At 40.7% G+C, this 23,737-nt stretch overlaps 1 protein-coding gene across 24 annotated transcripts in view; it reads right to left on the bottom strand.

The window, feature by feature from the left end:
- Positions 1 to 23,737, bottom strand: part of slmapa (sarcolemma associated protein a) — a 188,226-nt gene that overhangs the window by 63,978 nt on the left and 100,511 nt on the right. For 16 of the 24 annotated variants that reach the window (XM_067998769.1, XM_067998777.1, XM_067998783.1 and 13 more), the window contains 4 exons: positions 18,572 to 18,622; positions 17,233 to 17,298; positions 8,550 to 8,606; positions 6,090 to 6,164 (listed from right to left, as the gene is read on the bottom strand). In XM_067998769.1, coding sequence (XP_067854870.1) covers positions 6,090 to 6,164; positions 8,550 to 8,606; positions 17,233 to 17,298; positions 18,572 to 18,622 — 249 coding nt within the window. The remainder of the gene's footprint in view (positions 1 to 6,089; positions 6,165 to 8,549; positions 8,607 to 17,232; positions 17,299 to 18,571; positions 18,623 to 23,737) is intronic. The other 8 variants (XM_067998772.1, XM_067998774.1, XM_067998791.1 and 5 more) reach the window with 3 other exon arrangements.

Genomic DNA, 23,737 nt, shown 5'->3' with positions numbered 1-23,737 from the left:
GGTATTTATCAAGCTGACTTGAGTCGAGTCGGGTGGAACCTCCAGAGAAAGACAGGACAGACTATTGAAAAACCACAGGAGGAAAAGAATATGCATTTACAAAGATTAACTACAAACTGATAGCTTAGCATATAGATTACAACCATTTATTATTTTCATTTGAGGAGTTGGTTACTTTAATACCTATTGCAAATATATGTATTATATTTAATGTTATATATTCTCTTGTTCATCACTTCATCAATAAATTTGTGTATAAAGTCTAAAACAAGATCTGATGATGTGATGCTCTACTACTTTTCCTCTACTACTCTCCTGCACCCTCTCTAAGGCCTTGACATCCTTCCTAAAGTGTGGTGCCCAGAATTGAACACAACACTCCAACTGAAGCCTAACCAGTGTTTTATGAAAGGTTTTATCATAACTTACTTGCTTTTGTATTCTATGCCTCTATTTATAAAAGCCAAGGATCCCGTATGCCTTTTTAACAGCCTTCTCAACTTGTCCTGCCACCTTCAAAGACTTGTGTATATACACCTATGTACATCCCCAGATCTCTCTGTTCCTACACCCCCTTTAAAATTGTATCATTTAGTTTAAATTGGCTTTCCTCATTCTTCCTAACAAAACAAATCACTTCACACTTCTCTGCGTTAAATTTCATCTGCCACGTGTCTGCCCATTTCGCCAGTCTATGTCCTCCTGAAGTCTGTTACTATCCTCCTCATTTTTTACTACCTTTCTGAGTTCAATGTCATCTGTAAACTTTGAAATTATGCCCTCTATACCCAAGTTCAAGTCATTAATACATATCAAAAAGAGCAGTGACCCCAACACTGACCCTTGGGGGACACCACTGCATATTTCCCTAAAATCTGAAAAACAACCGGTGACCACGACTCTCTGATTTCTGTCTCTTAGCCAATTTCGTATCCATACAGCAACTGCCCCTTTAATCCCAGGGGCTTAAATTTTGCTAACAAGTCTATTATATAGTAAATTCATAGATGATGTTGAATGCTCATTTTTGCTTCATAGTTTTTTGAACTTCGTGATTGGCAGATTTCATTCCTGTTTACTACTTGTAGATTGGTACGCTCCCTACTGTTAAGTTGTAATTTGTTATTTTATGAATATGGAATTTGAGCCAATCATTTGCAAGTGTGATACAGTAATTTGCATATCGACAGTCTTGATGCCCAAAGTATGATGAACAATATGCACACGATATACACTTTTTACGACATATATATATATATATATATTTAGATGGTATCCGCCAAGTCTCAGCAAAAGTGGGCACCCTGAAACAGACAGCTGAAAACAAGGTCCCAGTCAACACTACATGGATAACTACAGGCTTAGTCTTAATCTTTGAGAAGTACATGCAACTTTAAATTCTAGGATAAATCTCCTGTATTTTCTTGCACAAGGCATCAGCAGTAAACAATGCCCCCCACTCCCTCTCCACTCCAAAACAAGGCATCTCCTTCAAAAAAGTGCAGGAACATAATTCATAGCAGCTTACTGCCCTGGTGAAAACTCATATGAGGCAACTTACAATGCCTTGCAGTCCTCGGACATAAAATCCTTCACCAAGATAGCCATGATGATTGTCTCCCAACATTTGGTGAGAAAAAGACTCCCACTGGACTGATTTCATCTTAAAGCAGTTCAGTTGTTAATTGATGTCCATTACTGCCAGGTCATTACAAGGATGAAGAGAAAAATTGTATACACTCTTCTTTGAAAGAGATGGGGAAAGGGGAGAAAGAGAGTGTAGGCCGAAGAATGGTATTAAAACAGAAATCTACTCGAGAAGAAACCCAAATGAATTCTGGGATACTTTGATGGTTTGTTTTAGGAACGATCAGAAAAGGCCTCTGGGAAACTGGTGATGGGCAATAAATGCCAACCTTGCCAGTGATAACCACATCGCTTGATTAAATTTAATAATGATCACTTTAACCTGTGTGGAAACTGGTATTTACTTACTGGTTATCCAAAAGTGTCCCTGGTAAAGCAAGATGCATTGAGACACTGCCATGTCAGTCTCATTGGCTCTGATTTTAAGTGTCCCCATCTGATGGAAACCATGCTGGGGTGGGGGCAGTTACAATAATGTGAGTTACTTACCCCTCTGATCCCACTGTCTTCCCACCATGTCTCGATATTAACCTGCTCTTTTGAGCAGGTGGGCAGGACACCTACAGGACCTGAACTGCAATTTCAACCCAAAGACTGAGCGGGGGACTAGTATTAATTTCCAGCTAACAAAATAGTCTTATGGAGCCCTCCGCTAAGATGAGATCAATCAGGCTTCACTCTTGCCAGGTGTCACAAGATGGGGTAGGGAAGTATTACAGGTTTCAGGCACTGAGAAGGATCTGTGACAATCCAAGTAAATTTCAAAAGCAGGAATTAGCATCAACTGGAGTCTAAGGATGAGTCAAAATCTCTCAAATCAACATGATTAGAAGCATCAAGCAAGGAAATTGACATTAATTACAAGCAAAAGTGAAACTTGATAAAAACTTTTAGAAGTCCTTTATGGAACTACCGTTTATATATTAAAAGTCTTGTTTGTTAATGCACTTCCCGTCAGGTAACACTTACTTCCTGCAACACACTCCTGTTCCAATTAAACTTGCCGATCCATTTGATTACCTCTCCCAGGCTGGCCTCAGGATAGGTGGGCGCTACTGCTTACTTACCTTTAAGATCTCACATGCATATTTGGAGATAAGTTGTGCAGTACTACAGGCAGTGTCACAAGATAATTTAGGCATGTGTTATGGGCTTTGGGCACCACCCACATTGGCACTCTTCAAACCAGGCCAGAGACACAATACCACTTGCTCCCTCTTTGCCAAGACTGGTATCCCCATCCCTGGCCACAGCTGTCTACCACTTCAAACCCCTCCCCCCATCCCTGAGCTTTGAGGACACTCAGAGTGGCAAAGGTTACTTGGGGAAAGTTTTATAAAAAATATAGCTAAATTTTCATTTCACATACAGTTTTCCTGAGGTCACTGCTAAGGAAACCCTTTTAAGAAACCTCCAATGTCACAACTGGATTATTGCCAGCAACCTAACTTGAGGTAAGCTCAAGGTATGAATGCACGGGAATTAGTTAAAAGGGTTTCCCAGATTACCTACAAAACATGTGTTTAAAATAAATATAGTTGTACTTAAAGTAATACAAAAGAAAGAACGAGCATTTACATAGCACCTTTAAAAACCTCAGGACGTCTCAAAGCGTTTTACAGCCAATTAAATGCTTTTGAAGTGTAGTCATTGTTGTAATGTTGGGAATCAGGGCTGCTAATTTGCACACAGCAAGATCCCACAAACAGCAATGAGATAATGACCAGCTAATCTGTTTTACTGATGTTGGTTGAGGGATAAATATTGGTAGGGCGCCAGGAGAACTCCCTTGCTCTTCTTTGAATAATGATATGGGATCTTATACGTTGATCTGAGAGGGCAGACGGGACCTTGGACAGTGCAGCATTCCCTCAGTACTGTACTGAAGTGTAAGCTTGCATTATGTGCTCAAGTCTCTTGGTGGGGGTGGGGGTGGGGGTGGGGGGGAAATTGAACCCACGACCTTCTGACTCAGAGGTGAGAATGCTGCCACTGAGCCAAGGCTGACATCTATACAGGTTTCCTCATGTCATTGCTGGAGAAATCCTTTTAAAGAAGTCTCTCCCTATTACCCACAACTGGACTCCCCCAGGCCAAGCACCGATGTGTTTCATCAGCACTATTGTGCAATCCAATCCCTGAATGTTCTCCCACTCCTGAATGTTCCCACACCCTGCCACTTCCATATCCCAACATCCCTCTCTCATTCCTATCAGGCCCTGGTACCCACTTCCCAGGGCTCCCAAATGCAAAGGACCACCTCCTCCCACTGCTCCCACATCCCGAAACCCCTGTTCTGCTTCTTGCAGACACTGGCATCTTCCAATGTTTTCATATCCCACAACCCTGCTCCCAAACCCCATAAACACCCTTCCAATGCAAAAGAAATTCCCCCCACCACAGTTATTGCAGTTCCTACAACCTACCTTCTCACCTCTGAGTCAGAAGTTTGTGGGTTCAAGTCCCACTTCAGAGACTTGAACACATAACCCAGGCTGACACTTCAGTGCACGACTGAGGGAGTGCCACACTGTCGGAGGTGCCTTCTTTTGGATGAGGCTCCGTCTGCCCTCTCAGGTGGACCTAAAAAATCCCATGGCACTATTTGGAAGACGAGCAAGGGTGTTCTCCCTGTGTCCTGTCCAATATTTATCCCTCAACCAACATCACTTAAAATAGAATATCTGGTCATTATCTCATTGCTGTTTATGGCACCTTACTGTGCGCAAAATTGGCCGCCTTCACATCAAAAAAGTACTTAATTGGCTGTAAAGCACTTTGGGGTGTCCTGAGGTCATGAATGGTGCTATATCAATGCACGTTCTTTCTTTAACTACAATCTGGAACATCTTCCCTGCCATATTCCTCTCTATGTTGGAGTTTATAAAAGAGACAAAATTAACCAGATAGTTAAACAAACTTTGGACAGTAAGCAAGAATTTACAGGATCCAAGCAAATATGCACATAGTCAGAGAATTTGAGTCCAGAGAGATCGCAAACACTCCTATGGCACTCCAACATGGTGCAATTAACTTAATTGCTACAAACCTGTGGTCCTGATATATTATACATAACATTGCATAAAACAATGTATCCTGCAACTCACTGGAGTTAAGGAAGTATTATTAAATTACACTGATTTATAGACCTAACCCTGGAAGCCTCTTATCAGATGACAACTCCCAAGGAAACTAACCAACGAACAGGCAAATAACTAACTTCCTGTTAAGGCAGCAACAGTCTGCTGCTGTCCTGTAATAGGCTACCAAGGATACTTTTCAGGGTCTGATTAAATTTTAAGGCTTCTCCAATGGCTCAATGGGAAGATACACCACAGACTGTGCTGGTCCCAGATTTAATTCATCATATGTTATGGATTAAATCTGGGATCAGTTATATTAGTCACAGCACTATAATTGGCCTCAGCTTTCTTACGCTTTTGGAGGTGAAACTGCAAATCACAAGTGATTAGTGCTCCTTATTGCTATTAATTGAGTCCGACTAGAAAGTGCTCATTGTGTGAACTTCAGCTGAGGATAGAAGCAGGCTTGGCATCTTCATGAAACTGAGTAGCCTTCCAATATTGACGGTCTCGGCTTGTACACAAAGAATGGCCGCTTGATACTTGAGAGTGCTGCCAGCCAGGGAACTACATTTATCATGAGTCACTGCCCTGGAGAAAGGAGGGGCAATATTGCACAGAAATTAAACTTTTTGACAGTTGCAAATTTGAATTGTAAAAATTGGTGCCTCTAAAACAGTGCAGTTAACTAACATCTGTAAAGAGATTACCACTGTGGACCACTACACGTAACACGATAATTGTTACTCCACTGGCCCACCCACATAATTTCCTAGGTCATTATTTCTGTAGATGACACAAAGACATTTAATAATGTTATCATAGGAGGTGGTAGTGTCTGAAATTCTCTGAAGTTACATACCATAGATATTTTTCCTTTAATTTTAACTCGCAGTCGGGTATACTTATCATTAAACATTGCTCGTGTTATTTATAAACGGCTCCTCTGATGTAACATTTTATTGAATGTTTGATGTAGTTATAAAAATAACCATGTTTCCTCTATTAAACACATGAAATATTAAACACACAAAAGCATTTGGTTTTACAGTTTATACAGAAGTATGGAATTATTTTTGTAAACCTTCTGCCCCATCAACATGCACACCAGATCTTGCCTTATTAAGGCTTACTTTCAATGCCATTTGTCATTGTTTCAACATGCTCTTAAAATAGCAACGGGAAGTTATTCTGGAAATGTTTTTCTCCTAAAAAGTTGATTAAATTGTGATGAAAATCAGTCCACAACGCCTTGAGTTTATCTTTGTTTCTTGTGCATTCTATTTTCAGTCAAGAGCTAAAACAAAGAATTTGACAACAGCAATTCTTCTCCTCCCCTCCTCTCTGTCCACAACATACCTTTCAATCTTTCTGAATCATTCTTTAAGTCCTCTTCTGTGGTTTGGTTATTTTCCAGATGAGATTCAAACACACCTAGAAATTTACAGAGTGCAGAAAAATACAACAATCTGTTAAGTGGAAAGATATTTTTTCCTGCAAAGTAAATCCAATTTATTGCCCTGGCACTTTTGAAAGCTTTTTGGGGGGTGGGGGAAGGTAGAAAGAGGTGAAAGAATGAGACTGTTTCAAACATAACCATTAAGCTAATAACACCAGCCTAATTCTATTCTGTCTAACTGTGGGTTTTAGAGATTTGTACTGGATGCAGTCTTGGAAAGGAAAATTGAGAGTCACTGTAAACTGGAAAGATGATCAATTCTAAAATATTAACAGCTGATTCCATGAAAAAGAACCTAAAATTTTCAGCTCAATACTGATGTGTACCTTTCTTGTTCATTAAATCACGCAGCACTGTGTATACAGTTTATACAGTTTTTCCAAGTAGAATATTTTCATTTTGGTTTTAAATTAAAACTTTTATTTTACTCAAATTGTCTTATTTTCCAAATTTAATTAAAATATATTTAAATTGAAAAAGCACAACACAAAACTGCATATCAACCAACTATTCGTCCAGAAGTTTCTTTTCCCTCACATAAAACTGGAAGTGATGTTCCATGTGGAGAATTTCATAGGCAGTGTAATGCTATGCTGAACAGCTGTGAATTGATAACTGTTTAAGAATAGGATAGAAGTTCTTTGAAAACACTTGTGACTACCCATCCTCACTCCAGAAGAGTATTTTAAAAACAGTTTCTTAAGAAGCCTGTGAAATTTTCTATTACATGCAGCCATATTTGGTGCCATTTCTTCTACAGCAATGTAAAAAGTGTCTGATTCTATTTCCATAGCTTTTCCACACATGGAGCCAAGAACCAAAAATTCCCAGTTGCTTGAGCAATCGCAGTAAAAATGACCCCTTCCACTGAGTTGAAAATTAAACGCAGTTTTCCTGGCAAACATAGCCAAATTAATTATTTTTAAAAAGCCAAAACAAGCCAAATAATTCCACATTTACCAAATCCATCAAATACAGGTACTCCCAAAGATGCAACAAATGTTGCAGAATAGACAAGCAGGCACTGCTATCTCTGCAATCCATGTGAATAACCAAAACAGATGGTTTTCATGGGCAATTGAGGAGGGAAGAACACACACACTACACTGCTGTCAGAATTGACAGCGTTTCCTGGCCGGCAACAAATTGTGTCTCAGCTGGCTCATACAAGCCAGTGAAACAGTATCGGCCTCACTGGCCCTTTTGGTTCTTACCCAGCCATTGGGTAAATTACGATGGCTAGATACAAGTTAAGGTATGGCACATGCATACCTTGCAGTACTTTTTGCACGTGTGTGCAAATAGGGTGTTGTGTCCTGAGGGAATGTAAACAGCAGCACAGAAAGTAAAGCTCACAACATTACACACATACCTTTGAGAATAGTTTTTCTGCCCTAGCACCACAATATAAAGTCTCACCTATTGTTTCTCATCAATGAGCATTCACTTCTGCTCCATGATCCCCTTTATTTTTGCAAAGTTACTTTTTCCATTTCTACTGTAAAGCACACACCAAGTCTTCTTTTACAATTAATCACATTTACCACCAAATTCAGGGATCCAGACAAGATGAGAATTCTTTTTTTTTGGATGCTTCTACAGGCAGCGTTGCGTCATCTAGTGTACAGACAACGTAGGGAACACGGAGGTGTAAATGGACACCAGTCACCCAGCATTCTAACTGGAATGTATAATTTGATCCAGTCAGTGGCAGGCAGACTGGAGGAAGGCAATGCAGCCATCAAGCTCTGCTTGACAACACAGAGATAGTTACCAACGTGGAGACATAACCCCCCCACAGTTCAGACAATATACAGCGCCAACACTCTCTCATGGCCCACACTCTTGGATCACTATAATGCCAGGCATGCAAGCGTCTTAAGCCAGAGGTGCTGAGTGTACCATCCTGCTCGCCTTCCTCCTGAGGTCCTGGCCATCACAGGTACCAGTGTCCTGCCATTCGGCTCATTCCACGAGACATGGGAAGCGGCTCAGTGGAGTGGGCACAGTATAGGCCATGGGCGGTGACAACATCCCAGCTAAGGTGCAGAAGACCCGTGCATCAGAGCATGTTGCTCCCCTAGCCAAGCTGCTTCAATGGAGCCATGACAATGGCATCTAACTGTTAATTTGGACGGTCACCCAGAAAAACAGGATAACTGTAACCCGACCACATATCGCATGCTCTGTTAGCCTCCTCCCAATCATCAGCAGATGCCAGGCCAACCCCCCAGCAATTTCCAATACGTGTCTGTGATAATTCTAGGTGAGATTCGGCCTCACTTGCCTCACCTGATGAGCTGCCACTGTTTGATTCTGCTGTACAATTACTTCTCATTGCTGACAAATATGCCATTTACCTTCCAAGTTTGAAATCCTATTGTTCTGAGTCGAGTCTACAGGGTCTTTCAACTTGTCTGCAATTAAAAAGAAGTTTCATAATATTAAGTCAAAACCATTTTTAATGAAGTATCTCACCATAAATAAATCAACGTTTTAAAAAGAAAACGGCTTGGCCAGTAACAATAACAGGTCCTTGGTTTGGTATTTTCATCGTTTTGACCCAGTCTTTTGAAATGGACAACAGATCAAATGTGGTTCTCACACAGTTCACTGGTTTCCATTACTTATCCATACAGTTTGCACCAAAAAAGGAGAGGAAAGAATTGAAGTCTGTTTACAAACAAATATTAACGTTTTCCTTTCCCTTTCTATCGTTTTGAAAATGGACGGATAATTAAAAACAAGGCAAAAATGCAACAGTTGAAAACTAATGCAAAAAAGAAACTGCAACTGCATTAACCTGGCCCCCAACTAATATCAATTATCCCCTCTAGTTCCATTTTTGACTGATATATTGTTGCAGTAGACATGTGCTCGAATATGATGTGCACAGAGGAAGTAACAATGTCGACTGGAATATTTTTAATCAGTCATACTTTTAAATAGGAAGCATGGAATAATTGACAGGTCAGTTTTTTGACAATGCAACTACATTTCATAATATAGTAAATGAAAATTGTAACACATGGTTATTAAAGAACTTCAATTCTTTCTTCATTTTTCCCCTCTGAAAGTGAAACAAATAGAATCCATGGGATATTAATCTCTTTATTAACGATTTCACCGTCTCTTCTGGTTCCCTATACCCCAGCCGGTTAAGGCAGTTTTCAGGAGTGGGAATTCTGACCGATTTTCCCTTCCCTAACGCAGGGAACGGAGCCTAATTGTAGCATCACTACTGTCACAATGGTTGAAATTAGCTAACTCAGAAAAAATCAGGAATTAAACGTGGAACTTGTTGGATGTGAACATGTCAATATTGTCAGTGAGGACAGGATCGGGCTTTGAAGTAATGTCTTTCATGGTAGAATAGTCTACTCGTGGTGACATTTTAAGAATGACTACATGGGCCAGATGCCAGAGAGTGACTGGTGCCGAATGAATCAATAAGGAATTAATTACCTTCAGGGGAGGGGAGAGGGGAAGCGAAGAGAAAATTGGCAGAAAAAGCAGGATAGCAAACTGTGGTGGCCTTACAAGCCACTTAATTTCCTCGATTTCACAATGTATAAATGTTGCTCAATCTCCTTCAAAATATTCTTCTCTTATCAGTACTGATCTACTGATATCCCACAAGAGGGAAAAGCTCATTTTCTGTTGCATGGGCTTTGGTTCAATTAATTAATTTTTTTCCAAGTTTTCTTTTCTTCAGAATCGGTAGATTAACACAGGCATGAAGATGGCTATCGGTTAGCACCCTCACTGCAACTTAAATTCTACCATGACTGAATCTCTGAGTAGAGAGGCCATTGTTCTGGCACTGAATCTACATCAGTAAACAATTCTATATTCTGCCCTTTTTAACACATAGCCACAGGTGTTCTTGGGTTCATTTTCCAATAGTTCAAGGCCTGCACCAAAATTTGAAAGAGACCTAATTTGAAAATGCTGGAAAATGATTTAAGAATAAAGGCATTACTTGATCCTCAACACTTCAAGTAGAAACATGATCACTAGCACTCCAGGTCAGAGAGTTTTATGCATGAAGATCAGAAACACCTACTAACAGAAACTTGACCAATATTAAATTGTGGTTAATATGTTCTTGGGCTTGACAGAAAGATGCAGATAAAAGGCATGCCATGGAATTTCACCTCTGTCTCCAGGTGGTCACTTTTCACCAACAATGAACCACAGTGCTAGAGAAGTTCGATTCAGCAGTTAAAATAACAGAAAAACAATACATTTTTCTGAAAAGGCTTTGAATCACTGACTGCAGCAATTAGGACTCATGCATCCCATACCACTGCTCTAGCTCAGCTTATTCACGCTTAGCAGCAGTTTCACTTCTTTTCTGATAAGCAGAGCGCAGTCTCAACATTTATTTTATTCAATGCATCTCGACACCTACAGATCTTTATCAATGGCACTGACCAAGGCATTTGGATACTTATGATATCCAGGCAGATATGAGAGAACCTGTGGGATCCTCTTGAGAAAAAAGCGTAAAGGTTTTATTAGCCCTTCTCCATCTACCACCAGGCAGACTAGTTTTGGTGAATGCCACATTGCATGAAACTTAAGCATCTCTCTTCCTGAAAAGCCATGACTCAGCTCCTGGATCTTACCTGACGTTTTGGATTTCAACTAAACTGACGTGGAAAAGTTGGACCAATTCTCAACATATACTAGGAGAAACAAATCAATCTTCCTGAATCACTCAACAGGTCCTATTTATTTTCCTTACCGTTTCATTTGCAATAGCCCATGTTCTGATTAAATAGGGCAAATCATCATGTCAAGTCAGGAAGTCTGTGTGCTCCTCCCTCAAGAGAACATCCAGAAGACTGGACACTTAAGAGGAAAGAATGTATGGACACGGCATCCTACAATTAAGATGCCACCATACTAAATCTACTGAGTTAAGTTCATTTACCAACAAGAAGCGCAGATTGATGTTCCAGTCAGACAAGTACATATGTCTGTCAAAGTCAACTCAATAACATATGTAAATTCTGTAATACTTTGGAAGTACTGCAGCAATGCAACACAAAGGCCTTCGAATTACAGTCCAGTCTTAAGCCCAGGATTGTTTATTCTGCAGATACCTGGTTATATATTTCAAATCTTCCTGTTCATTAACAGACAAAACTTTTAAAAGATCCTTTAAAGGGGAAATAATTTGAGCATCAAGGAGTCAAAAGTTAAAATAGCTCCGAATGTGGTTCAGCCAGTCACTGCAGTGAATAGGTACCAATCTCCAAGTACAAGGCAGAGGATTATTCTTTTCCTTCTGTGGAAACTTTCCATAGTTCAGCCAAATAACTTTCTTGTAAGAGCCAAAAAGCACCATCAAGTGCTTTTTTTTTTGCTTTTGAGATGAAACAGTTTCATCAGCATCTCGTCTCAATGAAGGTTGGGACAATTACAGGTGCAGCTATTGTCAATCATCTTCAACACATTATAGAACTAGGGTTTTAGGGTTTTGAATAATTTAATTCACAAGAAGTTCAAGATGTTACTGCCAGACATTCAGTTGGTACTTGAGAAATGAGTGGCTGTAAACCTCAATGAGACACTTTCTAAACCAACGTAACATTTATCTATTGAAGTACTTAGAGTTTCACATAGATGGAATAAACTATCAGTGCAAAGTAATCCCATTCTTTTTAAAGTCAACACCGAGAATGTTAACTAACATTCTGAGTGGTTGCCTTTGGTGGAAATATTCCTTCAATTACAGCACCTTCAAATTTACCCCTGGATGTTTAGTTCATATAAGCTCCCTCTCAAAACAGGTGGCCAAGCAGGTTCTAAGTATCCAAGGAAGTATGAACCTCTATGGACTAAGTATGGACTAAGAAATGCCAAATGGACCAACACAGACTCTGTTCCAGACCTGATATCCAGAGACAATACTATTAAAAAGACTAAAAACTCTCATGATCAGAGCAAACAATGTTAGTATGGGGGAATTAAACCAGTTAGTATGGGGGAATTAAACCAGTTCATGTATGGAATGTCAACATCAATCATTTCCAGGCCAGCTGTAGCTGGCAATATCAGCAATACCATACAAAATCAGCAATACCATAGACGACATGTCTATTGACACCGCTGTGTCAACCAATGAGTTAATCCCAGTCACTTACAGCGATGCGGTCTCCAGACGTGATTGACAGAGGAATTACCCAATCATCTCCATTCCAGCCGGAATTAGTAGTGTCACTATATGCAGCCTAGAATAGAGGACCTTCTACTTTGTCCCAACGCATATCAAACACCTCAGAAAAGTATTCCTTGCAGCATCAGTGAGACATCTCAATTTCTCACATCAACTATCCTTGTGGCTTCTCTGAGTTAAGTTATAATTTAGTGCCAATTAGTACCAAATTAAGTAGCTTTCTGCTGTGAGCCCATATCTGTTTGGAATTACACAAATTTATTTCATGTAGGACTTTTACAGCCAATTAGTGACGCAAGACCTTCATTCCAGCAGTCTGGGCAGGATTTGAACCCTTGTGCTAGGACTGAACAGACAGTGTGCTAACCCAGGAGTTCACCCAGTCCCAGCATAGTCTCTTTACCATAGGATTGATTCATAGCCACCTGCTCATATGCTTCATCCTCGATAGATTTCAGGCACAGGTTGTCTCCATACAAATAATCCTTGCTCCAGCAGACTCACAAATGGGTCTGAGTTGTGCAATTAGCATACTTCATTAGGGAATGAATTCATTAGTAATAAGCAAGATCCTGGATCAAAACCAATAGGGGAAAGCAGTCTCCCAATTCCAGCAGTGGCACAATACATTATCATCAGAACTTCCCACGCCAGGACAATATGAGTAGATTAAAAGAAGCTAGAACAAATATAAAGAACATGTAGGAAAGCTGCAAGAAGGGATAATAGAAAAGCTAAGAGGGAGTATGAGAGATTTTAAGATAGACAGTTCTCCAGCTCCTGATTGTTTATTTCCATAGATCCTGAGGGAAAGTTGTATTCACAAAACTGGAGGTAGGCATATATGTTGTCATCTTCAAAAAAACAAAACAGGGTAGTTAGAGCATGGAATTTTTGCCTCTGGGAGTTGTTGAAGTAGAGGCCATTTCACCTTTTCAGGCAAAAGTAGACAAATACTTGAAGAGAAAGATGGTAGGGCAATCAGATCAGTTTTAGTTTACTCTAACAAAGAGCAGGGATGTACATAATGGGCTGCATGACCCCCTTCTTTGCTATAAACACCTATGGTTCTATAAGGCAGGAAAGTATAGGCCAGTTAATATTAATACAATTCTTAGGAAAGTATCTGAGTCTATAATACAGATGAACTGACTAAGCAGCTGAAGAAAGAATTAATCAGGGCCAGTGAGCATGGATTTCCAATCTTATGTCATTCTTTGAAGAAATAATAAAAGGATAGATGAAGGAAATGCAGGCAATATGATTTATATAAATTTTCAAAAAGAATTTGATAATATACCTCCGGCTAAGATAATGGCACATGGAATTAAGGGGAATATGGCCACATGGAGGATAGAAAATAAATGGTATGGGTAAACAGACATTAGTTGCACTGGAAAAAGAGAGGGTTCTTTTACAGTCTCTTTTTAAAAAATTGGTCTTGGGATGTGAGTGATGCTGGCAAGCCACATTTACTGCCCATCCCTAGTTGACTTGAGAAGGTGGCAATGGGCCTTCCCTTTGAACTGCCGCAGTCCTTGTGGTGATGGTGCTCCCACAATGGTGTTCGGGAGAGAATTTGAGGATGTTGACTCAGTGATGATGGTATATGTCCAAATCAGGATGGGACGTGGCTTGGAGGTGATGTTCCCATGATATTGCTGCTCATCCTTTTCAGTGGTAGAGGTTGGTGGGAGGGAGCGCTGTTGAAGCAACCTGGGTGTTTTGCTGCAATACATCCTGTAGCTCATACGTACTGCAGCCAGTGTGCAATGGCTGTGACGGGGCCACTCTAATTTGCTATATACATAAATAACCTGAACTTAGCAATCATGGGAACCAATCAAAATTTGCTGATATAAAATTGTGGGGAATGGCAAACTGTGACAAAGATTGTGAAAACAAGTTAGACGAGCTACAGGAAGGGTTGATAGATGCCAGATGCAATTCATTTTTCAAAAAAACACGAAGTAATACATTTTGGAAATAAGAATGTGGGAAAGAAAATGCACCGTAAGATTTTAAGTCACACAGAGGCGCAGAGGGACCCTGGTGTGCAGATGCAGGTCATTAAGAGGGAGCAGCACAAGTACGTATGGTCATAAAAAAACTAAATTAAATCTTTGGTTTTAATATTTCGAAGCACAGAAAACAAATGCAAGGAGGTAATATTAAACTTGTACCAGACTTCAGTTGGGCAGCAACTGGAGTATTGTGCACATTTTGGGCACCCCGTTATAGGAAAGATTAAAAGAGTGTAGATTCATTCAGATGTTACATGGGATAAGGAGTGAAAGTTATGAAGAGAGACCCAAGAAGTTAGGGCTCCTTTTCCACTAGAGTTGAGAAGCTTAAGGGGTGACCTAATAGAAACCTTTAAGATTATGAAGGGCTATCAAGTAGTGATAGATTGTTTTCACTGGTTAGATGGTAACAACAGGGCATAAATTTAAGATAACTACAAAAAGGATTAAAATGGCAGTTAGCATAAATTTCGTTACGCAGAAAGTGATTAGAATATGGAATTCATTGCTATGGTGTTGAAGGATAGTCCATACATTCTTTAAAAGGGAATTAGATAGTTGGTTGAAAAAGTATATTCACATGTTTGGGGAACAAGCAGGAGAATGGGATTAGATTTTGTGATTCACTTGGAGAAATACAGCAGCATTGGATTGATGGGCCAAATGGCCCTTTTCTGTGCTATAACATTCTTCAATTCTATACTCAATAGCTGTAAGTGTGTACAATATCATAGATGATCACTTTCACCCTCACACATAGGCACACCATCTAAAACACCATATTAGGATCTTCAACAGGTGAGCTTATCCCAAGAGAAATTTCACACCAATCTTCCAAAACAAAAGGCAGCCAAGATTTTATTTTAGGAGATAAAAAGTGAAATGGTTGCCCATGGCAGTCCAACAATTTCCTGGATGCTCCTGCATCCATTCCCTCTCCTTTTTATCCTTGGGATTATTTATAAGAGGACACATTAGTTGTAATAGTTTCAACAAGTCAGGGAACCAGCAATGATCTAAGCATTGCTGGGTTCATAATTTCCTCCGAGCTGCTATAACCAAAAATGGCTCAAGTCCATTGATGGCTTGGCTCGAGAAGGGCGGCTCAAAGAAGTGATTTTTACTCCTTTAGTTACCTGCATTCATGTTGATGTAAGCTCATGTTGGGGTCCAGACAAGAATACAGTTTCAAAACTTACAATAAATAGGAAAAGGGTGTTTTTGTGTGCCGAGGCAAGCCTTCACCTCAATGTTAAAAATATACTAGCTACCTTGCAGTATTTATAATATTGGTTTTCAAGGTTCATGACCGAATTTGAGAAGGATTCGTAGGACCACCATGATAACTCATGATCCTCTTGTGTCAGGAATATATCTTTGGTAGAAGAGTTGATGAAAAGACCAAAAAAAAAATCCAAATTCATGCTCATCCCGTAAGAGCTCACTGGAATCTGAACCTTGTCACACCCATCTGAGTCGCTGATTTTGCGTAATTTCAAGTTATTCACTTTAAGTCTCACAGATCCTGCTCTTAGTTGCACGTGTTGATTGAGTTAGCTTCATGCAGTACTGGCTGATGATCTTTTGTCCACAATGGGTCAAGCTTCTCACTCCTAATTTATCTGCTGCACGTATACAGCAGGTTTAGAGATCATCATCAAACAACTCATCAACACTCATTGCCCAGGGTCATATATAAAAAATGGGCAGTTCGATGAGATGCTGAAGGACACCACCAACATCTGTGGCACTATACCCTACCACAAATCATTTTCAGGAGAAGGAACAATTAGATATTGTACTCAGCTTTAGTACTAAAATCCATTCTTTACAATTCCATGAGAATTTTAAATAAGCTTTCCAGAACTTTTGTTAGCATAAGAATTTTGTGCTATCTGAGAACTGGAAATTATGATCCTAAGTGGCTCTGTTGATGAATTATTATGGTGGTCACTGATACATATGCCATTTTACAATGTAGCCACGACTATTACCGATAGTTTAAAACAAAAAAAGCACATTCTGACAAAGCATTGAAAAATTCGACAGCACCTCCCACACCCACGACCTTTACCACCTAGAAGGACAAGGGCAGCAGGCACATGGGAACACCACCACCTGCACATTCCCCTCCAAGTCACACACCATCCCAACTTGGAAATATATCGCCGTTCCTTCACCGTCACTGGATCAAAATCCGGGAACTCCCAACCTAACAGCACTGTGGGAGAACCTTCACCACGCGGACTGCAGCGGTTCAAGAAGGCGGCTCATCACCACCTTCTCAAGGGAAATTAGAGATGGGCAATAAATGCTGGCCTTGTCAGTGACGCCCACATCCCATGAACGAATAAAAAAAAACAAGTTATGTTTAAAATTAACAGAACACAGAGAATGCTATGCCACAAGAAAAAAGAATTGCACTACACACAATCAGTAAAATTTCAAATGCAGGCATCATCTAATAGAATTAGAAAATACAATCCAGGATAAAGGCAGAAACCAGCAGCTTCACTGTTAAATCCACCGTTCTCCCTTTACTGTTTACAACACTTAATTCATGGCCATGGCTCGCTTACCTTCATTCGGCTATACTTTGAAAAGGGACAAACAAACAAAAACAGGAAGCACAACGATCCCAGTTAAAATTTGCAATTTTACATTGCAATTTAAAATAATTAACCTCTCAGTTTCAAATCGTACTTGGTTATTATAAGCTTGTTCTAATATCTTGCTCTGTAGCTAAATCTATAGGACTTTTGTTAATGCTGTATGTAGGTTTTCAGTATCCTATGCGTCATTTACACAGTGTAAATCATTCAATGTACTCACTCTTGCACTCAATGAACTGTTGGAATAGCTCAGAGCAGTCCCCTCCACTCTTTAACAGAAAGTGCTCTATTAGAAAGAAAGAATCTTCAATTAAGTATTTGTTTTAGATACAATTTCCTGCTTGGAACACTTGAATGACTAGCTTCACAATGCAATCCACAGAATCAATAATGTGGATGGATATTTTATTTTGGCAATATCCAATGAAATTCATAAAACTGGGACGTACATACAATTTGTATGCAACAGCATTTCTGTTCATTTTAAGTTGATTTGCACACTAAATTTCACACATTTCATCTACAATTGACAAAGCAAAATGAGATCTAGAGAATGAGCATTCTGTGTGTTACGTTAATTGATTTACTTGTAGAAAACAAACAAACAAACAGTCATTTTGATTTTAAACCCCATTCTTTCTGTTAACTACCACCCCCCTGCCCCTCCTCAACCCATCCCACTCCAAATATTTTCCATGGTCAGTCGTGACCCTAAAATTAAAAATGATTGCAGAATAGCAAAGCTTTAATTCTTAGATAACTTGACAAAGGGTCATCCAACTATAATCTTTGCCTATTAATATCATCCAAATAAATTGTTTCATGTCCATGAGGACACAATATGTCTGAGAAATAAAAACTGGTTGCTGAAAATGATTATTTAAGATGTTTTGGAAATAGTAACACAGCAAAGATGGAATCAAGCATACAAACAATATATAACCCCTGTATGTAAAACTTCAGGAAGTGAAGGTGGCTGCAAAAAGCAATTACTGACTTGTCAGAACTGCTCATATTTAATTAAAAAAGATTAGGTGGTTCAGTGGGTTAGAAACATTTACCTTTCAGTCAGACCTGAACTTAAATCTAGGCCATACCAGGAGGAAGATGCCTTTTTCTGAAGGCTACAAGGGACCTATGCAAAATCAGTATGAAAATCTCAATCCAGCTCCTCATAGTCATGGGCCCAAAGCACAATACGACTCCAAATTTGTCATTTGCCTATTGAAAGAACACAGGGCTTGTGTAGAAAATGGCTGGTGCTGCAGGGGGTGTTCTTCTAAGATTTGGGATAAAGCACATTGGTGGGCAGAGTCTTATTCTGAAACTGGTCATTGTATACCTGACTTGTGCTTGAAGACAACAAAGGATGCCTGAAATGGGAAAGTGTTCCTTCCCCCAGCACTATTGTTACTCTCCTCAACGAGGGCAAAAATTGAATACATTTTAAAAATTAAATTTCACTCATATCGATGGCCAGATACCCTGCACAGAAATTATAATCATTAAGTTTGTCAGTTTATATTAATGGTTTCTGAAAAGTTGCATTGGTACACTACCTTTGTCTGTGCTTCCATTAATTTTAGGTAACAAGTCATCAACTTGGATTCCTATTTTTAACCAAAACAAAAAATTAACTTTAGTTCTAATAGTGAGTCTTTGTTTTACAGTATTATGTTGTAAAACAGCATGAAACAAACTTTCATTTAAATAACTAAGTGAATGCTACAGTTAACAGTATTTCAATATATCTCACATACAAAACAAAAGGCTTGCTTTCAAAAAGAGATAACCACCGTCTTTGTCATTAAACACTGACTGAAGTGCAAAGATTTTAGGTATGACAGAAATGCCCACAACAAAACATCACCTGCATTTTATTTGCATTTCAAAATCAGTTCAGCACAATTTTCAATCCCTGCCTTGCTCAATGGTGTCCATGAGATGATGGCTAAAGTGTTAATAGACTTTATCATCACTTCCGTTGTCACATCTTGCTCGAGCTGACTGAAGCGCAGTTGTTATTTATTTGAAATACTGAGTTACCCACAGTACAACTCTCAAACTGTTTAAAATCCACTAATAGGCAGACAGAACTGGCCTGCTCAAGAACAGTTTGTTCTGGGGATGGTTTACAAGATAAATTCTGCCCAGTGCTGATGTTTACATCAACATAAGTGCAGGTAAGACACGGTGATATGGCATATTGGCAAATGACAGACAGAAAGAGAAAAAAGTGCTGCAAGATTGAGTCAGCTGGATTGAATCAACTTTGATCCCTACACCGAGAAGACAGTTTGATTTTGGTTACAAGAAGAGTTATGCACACAACAGGCTTCATATTATGCTTATATTATTTGGCATCAAGGTTACGTTACTGGACGAGTAACCCAGAGGCATGGACTAATAATCCAGAGAGCACAAGTTCAAATCCCACCATGGCAGTTTGAGAATTTGAATTCAGTTTTAAAAAAACCCAACCGATTCACTAATGTCCTTTACGGAAGGAAACCTGCCGGCCTTACCGTATCTGGCCTACACATAACTCCAGTCCCACACCAACGTGATTGACTCTTAACTGCCCTCTGAAGTGGCCGAGCAAACCACTCAGTTGTATCAGGGCAACTGGGGATAGGCAATAAATGCCAGCCTTGCCAGCTATGCCCACAGCCCAAGAATGAATTTTTAAAAAATGGCTGCAGAATAAACTGGAATTTGCATTTACACAAAATAGTGGAATTAAATTGGAAAGAATGGCTTATCACAAATGATTGATTTTCTTCCAGGTTAACTACCAGATAGTTCCATTTGTTTGTTCTTGAACTTAAAGCAGTTCAATTGAACTAGAACTTTTCATCAGTTTCAAAGCGACAAGGTTTCAGTGAGGTGAAGACGAGTTTATTCAGGATCAAAAGGGGAAACGAAATGAGAGTAAGTTGATAAAATTCTTAAGCCACTGCAGAGAACGCAGTCCCCATAACTTGCTGACCTAGGAAATTGTTTAAAACAATTATATTGCAATAAACACGGATTCACTGGAAGCAAGAAAGATCACTGAAGATTCAGACGGTAAAAATGCTGTGAACAAAAAGCACTGATATCGATGTCATTTTCAAAATCATTTCATTCTCTCCTACACATTTTAAGAGAAATCTCCGATACAGTTCTAAAGCTGAGTACAACATTCAAACAAATATATTTTTGTGCAGAAAAAACCATATCCTACAATAGTGTGATTTACTGCCTGGGAATAATAATTGAATGTGCACTACCTGTGTTAAGCCTAAAGAAATATGCAAAAAAAAAATCACCAGCAAAACATTTTTTTTGAAGTTCTGAACAATCATGGTTGAAAAAATTCCAACTCTACTAACTAACTCTACCAAAAACTAACATGATGTGGAGATGCCGGTGATGGACTGGGGTTGACAATTGTAAACAATTTTACAACACCAAGTTATAGTCCAACGATTTTTATTTGAAATCGAAAAGCTTTCGGAGGCTTCCTCCTTCCTCAGGTAAATGTCAGGAGCTCCTTGAAGCCTACGCATTTATACATCATAGAACAATACATGGTGTTTACAGACTGCCCCTGCAACTGCCCGTTGCCAAGGCAATCACCGTGTTCAGACAGAGAGGTGTCACCTACAGACCCCCCGAATACACATTCAACAAAAAAACAAACAGGAAAAAAAAGAGAGGCAGAAACATCCGGAAGGCAGAGAAAGCCAGCAAATGACCCATTATATTAAAAACAGATAGCTTTTGTTCGCTGGTGGGGTAACGTGTAGCGTGACATGAACCCAAGATCCCGGTTGAGGCCGTCCTCATGGGTGCGGAACTTGGCTATCAATTTCTGCTCGACGATTTTGCGTTGTCGTGTGTCTCGAAGGCCGCCTTGGAGAACGCTTACCCGAAGATCGGTGGATGAATGTCCCTGACTGCTGAAGTGTTCCCCGACTGGGAGGGAACCCTCCTGTCTGGCGATTGTTGCGCGGTGTCCGTTCATCCGTTGTCGCAGCGTCTGCATGGTCTCGCCAATGTACCATGCTCCGGGGCATCCTTTCCTGCAGCGTATGAGGTAGACAACATTGGCCGAGTCACAGGAGTATGAACCATGCACCTGGTGGATGGTGTCCTCTCGTGTGATGGTGGTATCTGTGTCAATGATCTGGCATGTCTTGCAGAGGTTACCGTGGCAGGGTTGTGTGGTGTCGTGGACGCTGTTCTCCTGAAAGCTGGGTAATTTGCTGCGAACGATAGTCTGTTTGAGGTTGGGTGGCTGTTTAAAGGCGAGTAGTGGAGGTGTGGGGAAGGCCATAGCGAGGTGTTCGTCATCATGGATGACATGTTGAAGGCTGCGGAGAACATGGCGTAGTTTCTCCGCTCCGGGGAAGTACTGGACGACGAAGGGTACTCTGTTGGTTGCGTCCAGTGTTAGTCTTCTGAGGAGGTCGATGCGATTTTTCGCTGTGGCCCGTCGGAACTGTCGATCGATGAGTCGAGCGTCATATCCCGTTCTTACCAGGGCGTCTTTCAGAGTCTGTAGGTGTCCATCCTGTCTGTAGGTGTCCATCCCATAGGATGGACACCTACAGACTCTGAAAGACGCCCTGGTAAGAACGGGATATGACGCTCGACTCATCGATCGACAGTTCCGACGGGCCACAGCAAAAAATCGCATAGACCTCCTCAGAAGACTAACACGGGACGCAACCAACAGAGTACCCTTCGTCGTCCAGTACTTCCCCGGAGCGGAGAAACTACGCCATGTTCTCCGCAGCCTTCAACATGTCATCAATGACGACGAACACCTCGCGATGGCCTTCCCCAAACCTCCACTACTCGCCTTTAAACAGCCACCCAACCTCAAACAGACTATCGTTCGCAGCAAATTACCCAGCTTTCAGGAGAACAGCGTCCACGACACCACACAACCCTGCCACGGTAACCTCTGCAAGACATGCCAGATCATCGACACAGATACCACCATCACACGAGAGGACACCACCCACCAGGTGCATGGTTCATACTCCTGTGACTCGGCCAACGTGGTCTACCTCATACGCTGCAGGAAAGGATGGCCCGGAGCATGGTACATTGGCGAGACCATGCAGACGCTGCGACAACGGATGAACGGACACCGCGCAACAATCGCCAGACAGGAGGGTTCCCTCCCAGTCGGGGAACACTTCAGCAGTCAGGGACATTCAGCCACCGATCTTCGGGTAAGCGTTCTCCAAGGCGGCCTTCGAGACACACGACAACGCAAAATCGTCGAGCAGAAATTGATAGCCAAGTTCCGCACCCATGAGGACGGCCTCAACCGGGATCTTGGGTTCATGTCACGCGACACGTTACCCCACCAGCGAACAAAAGCTATCTGTTTTTAATATAATGGGTCATTTGCTGGCTTTCTCTGCCTTCCGGATGTTTCTGCCTCTCTCTCTTTTTTTTCCTGTTTGTTTTTTTGTTGAATGTGTATTCGGGGGTTCTGTAGGTGACACCTCTCTGTCTGAACACGGTGATTGCCTTGGCAACGGGCAGTTGCAGGGGCAGTCTGTAAACACCATGTATTGTTCTATGATGTATAAATGCGTAGGCTTCAAGGAGCTCCTGACATTTACCTGAGGAAGGAGGAAGCCTCCGAAAGCTTGCAGATTTCAAATAAAAATCGTTGGACTATAACTTGGTGTTGTAAAATTGTTTACAAAAACTAACATGCCAACATATTACCTCAAAATCACCCCAGTGGCAAAGGTAGTTGGGAGGGCAAACTGTTGCAATAAAACTAGGCATATAAAAGCAAGAACACTTGGGGACAGTTATTTCCTCTTAAAAAAGGGTGTGGATGATTCCATTGTCCAGTTCACATGACACACTTCCTTCAGGATTCTAAATTGGTCCAGGTGTCAGACACAGACGAAGGAAGGTCTGGACCAATTTGGAGCTTGGGAGAGGAGGAACGGAGTTACAAAAGACTTCAATCCATCTCAATTTACATCTGAACCAGGCAACCATTTTGTGAACAAAACATGGTTTAACAAACAAATCTCCCCCATGCATAAAATTTTCATAATACTAAAATATTCAAATCAAAATTTCACCAGCAGTCACAAAATAATATGATGCACTTGTTTTTTTTCTATTTATCTTTGTGTATACTTGAGTCAAAATAGTCATGCAGACCAGGAAGAACTCAAGTTTGGAATCATAGAAGTTTACAACATGGAAACAGGCCCTTCGGCCCAACATGTCCATGTCGCCCAGTTTATACCACTAAGCTAGTCCCAATTGCCTGCACTTGGCCCATATCCCTCCGCTGCCAGCGTGTAAAGTGCTTGCTATTTCTGCCCCAGGAAGCTGTGGAAGCTACATCATTAGATAAATTTAAAACAGAAATAGACAGTTTCCTAGAAGTAAAGGGAATTAGGGGTTATGGGGAGCGGGCAGGAAATTGGACATGAAGCTGAGTTCGGATCGGTCAATGCCCTGTGGGTGGCGGAGAGGGCCCAGGGGCTGTGTGGCCGGGTCCTGCTCCGACTTCTTGTGTTCTTTAGATTTGTGGTTGGGATCAGATCAGCCATGATCTTATTGAATGGCGGAGCAGGCTCGAGGGGCCGATTGGCCTACTCCTGCTCCAATTTCTTATGTTCTTATGTTCTTATGTACCCATCTTACCCATGTAACTGTCCAAATGCTTTTTAAAAGACAAAATTGTACCC

The sequence above is a fragment of the Heptranchias perlo genome, chromosome 17, assembly GCF_035084215.1.
Source record: "Heptranchias perlo isolate sHepPer1 chromosome 17, sHepPer1.hap1, whole genome shotgun sequence".
Classification (NCBI taxonomy): Eukaryota; Metazoa; Chordata; class Chondrichthyes; order Hexanchiformes; family Hexanchidae; genus Heptranchias; species Heptranchias perlo.
Note: the sequence above shows the minus strand (reverse complement) of the source record. Positions and strands in the feature narration are given on the sequence as shown.